We start from the raw sequence: 13,284 nt of genomic DNA on the forward strand, positions 1-13,284 counted from the left end.
TATTCCCTAGTACTCAGTACAGGGTACAATAACCACACACATACACCAAACCATACCATCGAAATCCTTCACATTCAGAGACCTTGAAGTGGAGTGGCCATTGTGCTCGTGTCTCGCGTCCCCTCTGGCACTCATTTGCAGGTCATTCATCATGACAACACGGTGCTTGAAATTTATTTCGTGGCAGCAGAAAAGCGGCAGCGTAACAAGTAAAAGAAGTAAACAAAGTTACAGCCAAAGGATAATAGAGTTAGGACACCCCCTTGATGTAACAAAACCATGATTTATTTATGGCAGATGCTAGCGACAGATCTGGCGCCAAAAGAGCATCAAGAGCCAAGGAGTTCCCAACAGGATATTGACCTCAGAGAGCACTCCGTGTCCTGCAAGGACACTAAAAATAATGTCCAGCATTCGGATATCTTTTGTACTCCAGGAATGGGCGGGCCATTCAAAAAGGTCTTCAGGTGATTTTTAAAAGAAAAACAAAAACAGAGAGACTGTTAGGTTGCCATAAAAGCTGCTGCAACATGTTGCCAAGGGAGTAATGTTGCCGCCAGTTGTCCTCTCAACAGGTTGCGTGCTGCCCTGCCCGCCCCCCCCTGCGTATTCCTTTTGTTCTTCCTACGGTCGTATATGTAACTCAGTCGACGGCGGCACTTGCAGCACTAAAGAACGCGCGCACAAAACACGAAAACAATAAACGAAACAACTGTTAACATCCGACGCCATTTTAAAGCTCTAACGGTCGGCTTGTGTGTCTGTGTGGGCCATAAAAAAAGGGCCAAAAAATTTCAAAGTGGTGCATAAAAAGTGCAGCGAATCAACAAAAGATTGCATTTAAAAATAAATTGTCAAAAAAAACGGAAAGGGTGAAAATATCAACAGATTTTAATCATAGAAAAAAGCAATGAAAGCAACTAAAAAAAATATTGAAAAAACGGAGAATTTTTATGAAATTAAAGTGATAAAAAGCTGGATTAAATCGAGCGGCATTATTGGATAAATATAATGTTTTTGTAATGGAATATGAGTTCGAGTGGTTTCCCAAAGAAAAAAGAGAAAAAGAAATACAATAAAAAATTAATAAATTATTTTAAAAAAAGAGATTGAATGTGATTAATGTTTAAATTATGAATTAAATCCAGCTGAAACCAATATGGAAATTTAATCAACTCCTGAGACCTGAAATAATTAAGATATATCATATATATTTTCGTGTGAATTTAAAAAGGTGTTTTTAAGCCGAAATGGAATTAATGGCATAATATATGAATTATTAAATATTTGATGTGAAGTGCGTGTACGTAATATACTAATTGAATAACATTTCCCCTCGATGCCATGGCGCCGCCTTGCCCCAGGCTGTGCAACGTGCAACGCCCCTCAAATTAAACGCCTCCAAGCCACTGATGTGGTGCTGGCCGGGCACAACCCGCGTGGAATCCATTGAAAGACCTCCCACAAAAGAAATCCCCAGGACATTAACGGAAAGAGAGACAGAAAGGAGGAGTAATTACGGTGCATGGGCAACGACAAAAAGGTTTCTATGGCATTAGGTGTGGCATAAGTTGGCCAGGGATCAGCCAGTGCATTTAAGTACACACAAACGTGAGGGAGTCCTTGCGCAACATAAATACAGTCGCAGTCGCAGTCGCAGTCGCAGAGTCCTTAAGATGTCGGAGATTGTGGACACGGAGCTGCTGGTGAACTGCACCATCCTGGCGGTGCGGCGCTTCGAGCTCAACAGCATCGTGAATACCACGCTCCTGAATAGCTTCAATCGCACGGAGGTGGTCAGCCTGCTGGCGGGATTCATCGAGAACCGCGACAATCTCGAGAGCATCGACGAGGCAAAGTGAGTGGCAGAGCCCGCCGTCTTTTCATTAACTTATTTCCTGGTATTTTCCCCCCATCCCCCACCCCCATCCCCACCATTCTGGCTAACAAAGTTATGCAAATGAAACGGAAGAGTTGTCGCGTGGGGGGGGGCTGAATTGAATAAAGTTTTCCCCCCCATCACCAGACAGACAGTCGTCTGTGCTGCTGCTCATTATGGCACCTGGCAAAGGGACGTGCTCTGTCAGGCTATCAAACAAGAGCTCCAGATGATAGTTTTAATTGGGGTTCAAGTGTTTGCTTGGCATGGAATTCTGGTAAAATGTGGTAAAATGCAGCGTGTGCAATATACAATTTCCTAAGCTGCCACTTCAACTATTTCCAGCGTAATCTTATTACCAAATACTTGAGCCTTTGGCCCCAAACATTAAGCATTGAAAATTGCAATTTAATTGATGGTTTTGCCACTTGTGCATACTTATTGCCGACAGTCTAAAATATCTCCTCGTTTGGCACTCATTAAGGCGGCTTTTGAAATGTGAAAGGCTGAACACCAGCGCAGAGCAGTACAATCTTTTGGTCATGGAAATATCCCTTAATCGGTGTAATTATTTTCGGCTGACCAAGAACTTAAACCGCTTTCCATGCCATTAATAATGCCATGCCAACGGGAATCATCCACAAAGTGAAAACCTTTAAAGGTTCTCCTCGAAAAACAAGCATAATAAATGTTCTTCACTTGTTATTCGAATCGAATTTGATACGTGTACGGGTTCGGCTCTGTTTTGGTCCTGGCTAATTAAGCTCTTACTTTGTTTTTCACATTCGAATGTTGCCTGTCGAAGGATGCTCTCTGAAAGTGGGTTGGGAGGTATGGAGCAGCCTTGGCAAATGAAAATTGAATTGCTTTGCAGAAAGAAGTGGAAATTAAATGCCTGTTTTGCAGTTTAAACTTTGACTTTTTCGAAATAATCTACTTCATAGACGAGGGGGCGTATACGTATTGTTGGATGTCGGAAAATTCTTTTGGTTTTGACAGCTTTTCCGAAACTAAAGCAATCAATATTTGCTGCATTTTGAGTTTTCATTGCATGGAACAGACATCTGGTTATGGCTTTCACTACAAACGATTGCAATTAGTAAGTTTTTCCCTTCTGATTTCCCCCATTTGCTCTCTTGATGTCTGTTCAGGCGGCCCTCAAAGGCTTCCAATTAGAAGAGCATAAAACCACCTTTGAATCATGATTCCATTGAAGAATGTTCAACAATTATGAAACTACAATATCCATCATCATCATCGTACTTTCCTGGAACGGGAATCATCCAAAAAGACCATCCTTAAAGCCCACTCCCTGTACTGCTACATCCTTAAAGCCCCTCCTCTCTAGGGAGAGATCCCCCCACTGAATTCTCAGCTATTTTTATGTAATTATTCTGTTTGCATCGAGAAATAGCAAAGGGCCACCATAAGCCGTTGGGGCTTTGGGCGCAAAAATAGACACAAGAATTCCACTAATTGTTTTGCTCCGAAAGGCTCTGAAAAGGTGACAAAAAACAAAGAAAGAAAGCGGGAAAAGCCAGGGAGAGAACCTCACAAATAATTAAATTCAGACAAATGGAAAAAGAAACTTTGACAGAGAAAGAAAATGCCATTGGAAATGGTTTTTCGAAGAGCGTTGGGGATTTTATGAGTGGCAGGAGTTATAGTAAAAGGACATTTGTTTATTCAGGCCTTTGGGCAGCAGGTGAACTGTCGTCTCCTCCGCTTAAGCTCATTATATGTGCGTGCCCCATGCCCCATGACTTGGAGTGGGTTCAATCAGGGCCAAAGCGTCTTGGACACGGCCCATGGATTATGTATGGCAAGAACAGCTTGACAGCAGCAGCTCTGGCAGTCACTTTGCGATGGGTTTGTGTCCTCCAATGAGTGGCTGTCAACGGTGCGTATACGCAACGGGTTCCATGTCCATGGGGCGTGCAAGGCTTATACGTAATGACGTAGATGCCATGTCCACACCGCGTATACGGAATGCCAGTAAGTAGCACCAGCAACCGATGGATGGACAAAGTTTATTACAAAGTCAATTTAAAGGAGAGTTTACCCTTTTTCCCTTTCGATGATGTTTATGGCATTTCATACGCTTATTGATTCCGATGTTCAGCCAATGATAACGCCGGAACAAAGGACACAGGACATTAGTCCTCATCCTGCCATCCATTCTTCCCATTTCCCAGTTTCCACTTCCCACTGTGCTGCTGCGTCCATCAGGATATGGGCGGAGGGCGCCGGGCGGTGGGCGGCGGGCGGCGGGGCTTTGGCATTTTTATGGCAAGGCTCAAATCCAATCAGAATGGATGGAACACATAAAAATAAGAGTGGCCCAGGCACCACGACTGGTGAATGCACTGAAAGGTTATATAAAAAGCTTCAGAATTATAGTTCAAAAGTTAGTAAAGTCTTCTGCAATCTTCTGGCTTCAATTCCGATGGAAACTCTGGGCTCTGGGCTTTCAACATCCCTTTGTGCCTTCAGTCAACCGCCTGTCGAAACGGCAATACCCCTTGGACAGAGTCCTTCGACTCGTACATTCCGGATGAAAATCGAAAGAAATTGTTTGGATTAGGCCCTGGACAGAAGAGCCAGAAGGAGAAGGATGACTCGATATATCTCTCGGATGAGGCCACCACTCAAGGGGCTTTCCCTGGAATGGGTTTTGTCTATTATAATGTGCTCTTTGGCCAGTCCTTGTTTTCTTGGGGATGTGGCAGTAAGTGAAAGGAGGAGGGAGGGGCAGTGTTGCAGTTTAGCAATTTGCTTATGACAAATTTTTCAATTATCTTTTTTCTCACCCAAACACGAGGACTGGTGCCCAACGAAGGGGGGACTGTAATGAACGAGAAGTAGAGGAGACCGCAATAAGGGAGAGGTAGAGGGGACCGCAATGATGGAGAGGTAGAGGGGGCCCTCAATGAAGCAGAGGTAGAGGAGGCCTCAAATGAGGAGGCCAAAGAGTGGCAGGAGGTGCAACAAGAGCAGTAGCTGCAAATGAAGAGGCGCCACAGGAGCAGGCTAAAGAGGAGGTAGAGGCAGAGGCATAGGCAGAGGAAGGCATCAACTTGCGATACACGAATGCAAATGAAACAGATATTCGAATGGCAGTATGAAAATTTAATGGCCACTCGATGAAGAGGCACACAGCAACATGCAACATGGTATCCTTGGGTCAAGTGTTGCACCAGAGTGATAGGGAGCAAGTGGACCACCTCTCGTGTTGTGTTAATAAATCTTTAAATGGGAAATTAACTCATTTGTGAGAGTGTCCTTTCTGTATTTTATGGCTGCCAAGGGACTGGGCTGTGAATGAAAATGATTATGACTACGAGGATTAAGATGATGTATTAAATGATGATTGAAGACTAAAGATTAGGCATCGATAAACAAAAATATTTATGGCCCAGGGAAGAGCACCTTCGAAGGACGTGACGCCGGCAGTGGCCATAAGTTGTTAAACTTTGGCCAGAAGCAGCAGCAGAAGCAGCAAAACTATGAACACTGTTTCCACCTGCCTGATGCACTCCAAAGTGGGGGGACTCCCCCTATCCCTCTTCCCCTCTCTCCACTTTGCGCAGTAGATCGAAAGCTCAGAAGCCAGGTAGATGGAAGACCGCCAATTTGGTCTGCATCGCTGGTTTCCCTACGATGCATAAAATATGCAGAGGAAAATAATAAGCGAGCAGGGAAATGCAGAGTCACAACTGCGGCAACAGGAAAATTGTTGACAGTTTTCGCAGCACGAAATGTGGCAGCCACCACCCATCAAGGGCCAGCAACAACAACTATTAGCAGGGCTAATGGTAACGAATTACATTTTTGAGTACTGAAGGGAGTTAGAGAGGAAAGGGAGAACCCTTTTCATTGACTCTTCGGCAAATGACTGGCAATTTATTCGAGCCCCCACTCGACAGGAAATTGCCTATGGTTCAGGCCTCTAATTGATGATAATTTCTTTGATGCCGACCCCCTCCCTCCGGTAATTGCTGATTCATTTTTAATTTGATTTGCATCGATCAAAGAAGCATTTAGCACGTAATTTAGTCGGGATCGATAATGTCTAAATGAAGGCAAAGTAAAGCCTCAACAATCCTCACACAACATCGTAAGAGAAATGGTCTCAATCTTCCATTTAAAGACTCGATTGTTTGGGGATCGATAATGTCTAAGTGAAGGCAAAGTAAAGCCTTAGCAATCCTCACCCAAAATCGTGACAGAAATGGTCGCAATTTTCCCTTTAAAGATTCCCTTTTAATCTTCCAGTATCCATTAGCCATCGAAAAACTTAAGCTGATTTATAAATACAAAAAACCTGTTGAAAAACCGAAATAAAACATTCATAAGTACTCGTTCAACATTTATTCAATTATGCTAAATGCGAATATTAAAATAATTGCCCCTTGATTGATGGATAATTTTAATCCATATAATTAGCTATATATGTATGAATATAATCAATAATTCGAGAGCGCAATGAAACGAAGGAGGGCGAAAAAATTAGCATTGAAAGGGGCCCTAAAAAGTATGCTATGTCTTTAAAAAATGTTTAAATCGAATTTCATTCGTTCTTGCAGCATTTTCCCAATCGAAGCAGACATTCTCGTGAAAAACCATTTCCGTTTCAATGCCAACAAAAATTTGTCCGCCACAATTTTATAGGAATTTTTTTCGGGCCTTTCATTGGTGGAAAAATTTGCATTTGCGAAAATATCATGCTGTTTGTGGGCCAAAAATGCTCTTCGGGGAAATCACTGAAGCTCCCCACTGTCATTAGTAGTGGTGGTTCTTGGGGTGAAAGGACACAGGGTCCTTCAGACGGATGTAATTAGTTGACTGCTGATGGGGCAACACTTCCGTTCGTAGATGGTTATTATTATTACAGGAACAAACGGCAGTTTAGCACGGATTTATAAGGCCATCCAACTCAATTATCCCCCAGCACAGAGGGGCCCCAAAATAAATTACTTTAATCAACTTAAATTCGAGTGAGGCAAGGCCTTGGCTTTTCCTTTGCTTCTCTTTGGGATCATAAATCTGCCAGGAAGCTTTTTCTTTCTTTTCCTCAGACAGCTGCAATTATCATAATCGAAAAAGGCAGTGGAAAAATCGACAGTTTTTCCCCCCTAAAAAGGCAAACTTTTCAAACAAAAAAGGACCGGAAAAATGTCGGCCAAAAGGATGTGTGTTTATGGGAATGCATTGAACGGCTGCGGATGCTCACGAATATGCAAATATTTTTGCATTTTCCATGGCACTCAACTAATTAATTTTCGTGAATATTGAATCACAAATAAAAGTAGGGAAAATGATCAGAATATTTAACAGTATCTTTGTCCTGCCATTTAATGATGATTGTACTTCTCCCGAAGGAGGCCTTCTGTTCGTGTTAAACCTCTAATTAAATGGGAAATCTATCCTCGGAATAACAAGAACGTAATGCGATATACATGCGAGTAGCAAAATTACAGCAAAATCTCCATCAAATGATAGCCAGACTGAGGCTTAAGTATCCCATGAAATGGACACCCAAGTTGCTGGACGCCGCAGGACTCTGCCTCTCAGTTGTGCCACATTTGTGGGGCGGCACGCCCAAATTCCCAGTAAAGTCATTGCTTGAAGAGGGTTCAATCTATTGGAGATGATTCGAACAGATTTATGAATAAAATTGATTTATTGCAGGGGTTTCTATAGTTCTATATTTATTTACACAAATATTCATAGAAATAGAAGCTGCTTTATTTTCCCAAAAAGCCAAACCATTTACTGGTTTATTCTCTTGTTGAATAGCCAAAAGCCATATTCATAGCAAAAAAAACCCTAAAAATTTGTATGGCCTCCCGCAATCATTGGATTTCTGTCTGTCTTTTTGTCAAGTTTATTGAACTGTAAGCCGAAGCGAATCAGAACCATATGTGCGTGGTCCTGCCAGCAATTATAAGGGAAAACTGTGGCAAATAAATCACATGTTTTTCTGCTCTAATTCAATTGCAACTGCAGCAAAAGTTAACTTAAAATTAATTACGAATCTACGAATATATCGGAATATACGCATCGGAACAATGGCCATCATTTGGGGCATCTCTCTATTGAATTTAGGTCCTGCTGCTGCGTGACGGCCCTGGCAGTCACATGCCTCATGGGGCACACATGTACAGCGAGAGAGCGAGATAGAGGCATGCGATAAGTCGTCGAACAAAGTGCCACTAATTAATGGTGGGGTTTTGTCAACCATCCAGTGGTGTCCAGTGGTTATCAAAGGGAAAGCCAACGACAAAGACTGTTGCCTGGAAATTAATTAGTCAACAGACAACATCCGCCATCCTGCTGTCGTCCTGCTGTCACCGCTAGTAGTTGTGATTAGCATAATCTCTTACATGCTAATCAGTGCTGCTCCTCTCTCACTCTCTTCTTGATTGGGAGTCCTGTGCTGCTCCTCTCTCTCCCTGATTGGGAGTCTTGTGCTGCTCCTCTCTCCCCCTTCTTGATTGGGAGTGCTGTGCTGCTCATCTGTCTCTCTTTGACGGCTGTCCTGTCGATTGCTGCTCATTTCTGCTGCTAACCCCACGCACCGTCTCCCAACGGATGTCAGTCCAATGAAATTACAACACAATTTCTTGTGGAGTTCCTTCTGGACCTGGGCCTGGACCTCGACCTGCTGCTGCTTCCTTCAATTTTTCGCCACGGACGTTTCTTTTGTGGCAAGTTTTCCCTTCGCCCCAGCTAGTGCTTCATTGATTTTCTATTGTTATGGCTCTCAATTGAAAAGTTGCAGGCACTCTGTGATTGAACTTTCCCCCAAAACATTCGGACCAGACCAGAAGCAGAGCTTTCAACTGTGAAAAATATAATACTTTAAGGACCCACGCTTTAGACCCTGCAAAAGTGTACATTATAGTTATTTTTGCTGATTCCTGTTGTGATTTTTGCAGAGACTTTCTCACCGAGTGCCTGTTTCCATCGCCGACGCGTCCGTACGAGTTGCCATGGGAGCAGAAAACGATTTGGGCCATCGTTTTTGGCCTGATGATGTTTGTGGCCATTGCCGGCAATGGAATTGTACTCTGGATTGTAACAGGTAAGCGCAGGTGCTGCTTGAAAGCTCTTGGGAAACTGCAAATACCAAAATCCCGTATACGCCGCTTTGGCCCATCGATTCCTTCTTAATATCCGAAACGATTTTTGGCTCTCCGCAGGACATCGCAGCATGAGAACGGTCACAAATTACTTCCTGCTGAACCTTAGCATCGCCGACCTGCTCATGTCCTCGCTGAACTGTGTCTTCAATTTCATATTCATGGTGAACTCCGATTGGCCATTCGGCTCCATTTATTGCACCATCAATAATTTTGTGGCCAATGTCACGGTCTCCACATCGGTCTTCACACTCGTGGCCATCAGTTTTGACAGGTAAGTCCTCGCTCTCTCTCTCTCTCTCTCTCTCTGTTACCCTTTCTCCATTCTTTCCACTAATCTTGTGCGTTGTGCGGCACTTCCGTTTCCGGTTACTATTTCGCCTGCAGGTACATCGCCATTGTGCATCCGCTGAAGCGTCGCACGTCCCGTCGGAAGGTACGATTCATTCTGGTGATGATCTGGGCCCTAAGCTGCGTTCTGTCGGCCCCCTGCCTTCTCTACTCCAGCATCATGACCAAACAGTAAGTGGCAGTAGTAATTTCCACCAAAAAACGCAGCCAGCGTCAGCATCATGCGTTCCCATTCTCATCCTCTAATCCTCCTTGGAGCACAAGATTCCTTTCTCGTTTGGCAAGCCATGGAGCTTAGGATCTTGGCTGTTTCGTCTCCTGATGTACATGTAAATTTACATACCTGCTCCCCATCCAGCATCCATCTAAATCACCTTCCACGAATAGGCGCCCAGTCCTCATTTGAATTTTACACAAAATGTTGCCGCTTTCGGTGGGTGTCCTGTTTAATAGAATTGAAGCATTTTTTATTTCGACTCCAGGATAAAAGGTCTCCCTAGGCAACAGACTTCAGACATAATAAAGATGGCAAGTTCATATATCAAAATGCGACGAGATGCGGGGGCCCTCTCGAGTGAGAGTCAAACGAGGGCGTATTCTGACAGGGAGGAGATACACTCCTGCGGACGTGATAGTGTGCCTGTGTGTGTGGGGGGAGCACAAAATTGTATAACCAATTTCGAGGGATGACGGATGATAGAGGAACAGAAACAAATACCAGAAGCTACAAAAATTGGAACAGCCAACAACTAAAAGGTACCCCCAGGACAGACCACAGATAAAGTTTGAACAGTCAAATGCATTCGTTCTCGTTACCGAGTATCCGTACCCGTTTCTGTAACCGTATCCCTGTAGAGTACGAAGCAAATATTTGAGTGCCACCAACGAAGTCCGTGTGCTTACTGGCTGACCGCAGAGTCCTGGTCTCAACGCTTCGGGTCCAGGAAATTTCCATTTAAATCAATTGAGAGATAGAGGGTGAAAGCTGGGTGCCACTGACAGCCAAAACGGGTATCTCTGGGGTTGAGAGGTCGAGAGTTTTGGTCGAAATTATTACCTGTCTGCCATGTTGTTAATGGTCCCGAGAATAGCCCTTAAGCGTGGGCTCTTTTGAGGGCATTAAGTGTTTTATAATTTTGTAAATTAGGTTTTCCATTTCCCCATTCCTCATTCCCCATTTCATTTCCGGCGTGAAAATTTACGGCTTTTTATGTCTTGTGTAATTAAATTGATGCTGCGATTGATTGAAATGATTATTTGGGACCATTCACAGCTACTATAATGGAAAATCGCGAACTGTTTGCTTCATGATGTGGCCGGATGGACGCTATCCCACTTCGATGACGGACTATACGTGAGTATTCCCACCCGCAATCTGCAAAAATATCGTCCGTAAAATGCCTTCCTTTAGGTATAATCTGATTATATTGGTGCTGACATATGGTATACCCATGATTGTGATGCTCATCTGCTACTCGCTGATGGGTCGGGTGCTGTGGGGCAGTCGATCGATTGGCGAGAACACGGACCGGCAGATGGAGTCGATGAAATCCAAGCGGAAAGTGGTACGCATGTTCATAGCGATTGTGTCGATATTCGCCATCTGCTGGCTGCCCTACCATCTGTTCTTCATCTATGCGTACCACAATAATCAAGTGGCATCCACAAAGTACGTGCAGCACATGTATCTGGGATTCTATTGGCTGGCCATGTCCAACGCCATGGTGAATCCCATCATCTACTATTGGATGAACAAGAGGTACGTTTCGGGGGCGGGGGCACTACAAGAGGCTTATTCATGGGGGATATCCTTTGTAGATTCCGCATGTACTTCCAACGGATCATTTGCTGCTGCTGCGTGAGCTTCAGCCGCCATCGCTTCGACTCGCCCAAGAGTCGTCTGACGAACAAAAATAGCTCCCATCGTCATACAAGAGGTACTCGTACCTGTGCTCCCTCCTCTCACGTATGCATTCATGGCATTTCTTTCATTCTATAGCCGAAAACAAGAGCCAGTGGAAGCGCAGCACCATGGAGACACAGATCCAGCAGGCGCCGCCGACCACCAACTCCTCGAGGGGGGACAACCGACGGCCGGTGTCCATGAAGAGCAGTCTCAACCGCACGGCAGTGGAGTGCATCATGGAAAAGCCGGCAGCGGACGATAATAGCTCTAACCTCTGTCTATCCATCAACAATAGCTTGGGGGAGCGGCAGCGCGTGAAAATCAAGTACATCTCCTGTGACGAGGACAATAATCCCGTGGAGAGCGGTCCTCCCAAGCAGCTCTGATGTTGTTGTCACATGCCCAGGCCCCCGAAGAGACAATGAATTGGTTTCGCTGCATAATGTACATAGAAATATCCCCAGAACCAACCCATAATATACCCTGTAGTCAAACTCGAATTTCCGGTTGTCAACGAAAAGTGGGCGAAAAACTCTTTTCGAAACAAAAATCAATTTGTAAAAAGTACTGTGTATACCAGAGCCCTGCATGAACATGCACACACGATCGAATATACCCTCGATGCCAGTAACCCAGAGGTACTTCGTTTCGGTTTCTCCGATCACTTTGGGCAGCGCAGTCGCAGTTTTTCCATTCCTTCATTCTTTTCCTCTTCAGCAAGAACGCGACTGAACCGACCACACGAGCATCGCTGCTAAAGAGCGAAAGAGAGAGAGAGGGGCATTGTGTTGCTTTGCCTTCTCGTATTTATCAGCCGACAGATCAACCCCGAAGGCAAAAACAATTTTGCATCGTTTGTCTTCGCCTTTGCGAAAAGCAACAACACTTTCGCTCTTGCGGCGACGATTGCATACACGAGTATTGGTACTCGTATATATTTTGAGTGGTTTATCAGACTTGCAAGCTCTGATTCATCACTCATTCTTTTCGAGTGGGAAGTTCATACAGGGCCTCTACCATCATCACCATCGAAGAGCTGTAAGATTTTAATTGTTGTAAACATTTTAGGCTAAGCCACGTTTTATGTACATATATAAATATATATATCTGATAATTGATAAATAAATATACGAGTATGTATGTAAATATCTATATTTGAGTGTATAATCGTGCTATTAAATCAATTAAAGACCGAAATATTACAAACATTTAAAGATAACTTTATCTGAATTTCAATTGAGCACTTTTCACTTAATTTTCTGGAATTTGTAGGGTTTTTTTTATGTTTTTGTGTAAACAAATTGTGTGTAAATATACCACAGCACAGATACAAAGCGTACGCTTGTTTTTGCCCTGCAATCTATCTATGAATGTATCTATTCATTCATTTTGTTTTTGCATAATTGAACATTTGTTGGGAAGGGAAGGGGGATGCTCTTTTGATCCATCCAATTGCATGATTTCTCCTGGCAAATGAAAATTAATATTCTGCACGCATTCGTTTGCTTGAATAAATAGTAATTTTGGTCAGCCCAATTTCATTAGGAACTGCATTATATTCATATTATTCATGCAAAGCTCCCCTGAAAAGTCCTTCGGCCAGGCACGAGTGGTTTGAGCCATAAGTAAATTTATTTGATTATTACTTAGAGAGAGAGAGAGAGAGAGAGAGAGAGCAGCGATGGTCTGTAAGGGTTCTGCTCTAATGCAAATCCTTTCAGAGATGCCCTATCCCTTTGACATCCCACGTTCACTGATGGATTTTTCAAATCAAATACATTTCAGCTTCAATCAAGGACGAAGAAGGCGGCAGGGAGACCCACGCATAATGGCCAGCGATTACCAAATGTAATTGAAATTTTAAACTCAAACACTCATTCATTCTCCCATATAATTGAATCACAGACGGAGTTGAATGCAAAGCAGAATCGGAATCAAACAAAGAGCTACGCTTTTTATTGGTAGCCAGAGTGTCCCGTTAAGGCGTCAAATGGCTTGTTGTA

At 43.7% G+C, this 13,284-nt stretch overlaps 1 protein-coding gene across 1 annotated transcript; it reads left to right on the forward strand.

The window, feature by feature from the left end:
• Positions 1 to 1,676: 1,676 nt before the first annotated feature.
• Positions 1,677 to 11,667, forward strand: LOC6594059 (tachykinin-like peptides receptor 86C). The gene is made up of 8 exons (XM_002019822.1): positions 1,677 to 1,858; positions 8,821 to 8,966; positions 9,085 to 9,298; positions 9,412 to 9,546; positions 10,649 to 10,729; positions 10,787 to 11,134; positions 11,194 to 11,312; positions 11,375 to 11,667. The coding sequence occupies exons 1-8, from the start codon at positions 1,677 to 1,679 to the stop codon at positions 11,665 to 11,667; spliced, it is 1,518 nt and encodes a 505-aa protein (XP_002019858.1).
• Positions 11,668 to 13,284: the final 1,617 nt, after the last annotated feature.

The sequence above is a fragment of the Drosophila persimilis genome, unplaced genomic scaffold, assembly GCF_003286085.1.
Source record: "Drosophila persimilis strain 14011-0111.01,24,50 unplaced genomic scaffold, DperRS2 tig00003933-arrow-pilon, whole genome shotgun sequence".
NCBI lineage: Eukaryota > Metazoa > Arthropoda > Insecta > Diptera > Drosophilidae > Drosophila > Drosophila persimilis.

Bases quoted from the DNA above. Each gene is read 5' to 3' on its own strand.
- LOC6594059 (XM_002019822.1), top strand. From the start codon at position 1,677: ATGTCGGAGATTGTGGACACGGAGCTGCTGGTGAACTGCACCATCCTG. The intron at 8,967-9,084 runs GTAAGCGCAGGT...GGCTCTCCGCAG, and splicing joins TGTACTCTGGATTGTAACAG to GACATCGCAGCATGAGAACG. The intron at 9,547-10,648 runs GTAAGTGGCAGT...GACCATTCACAG, and splicing joins TCCAGCATCATGACCAAACA to CTACTATAATGGAAAATCGC.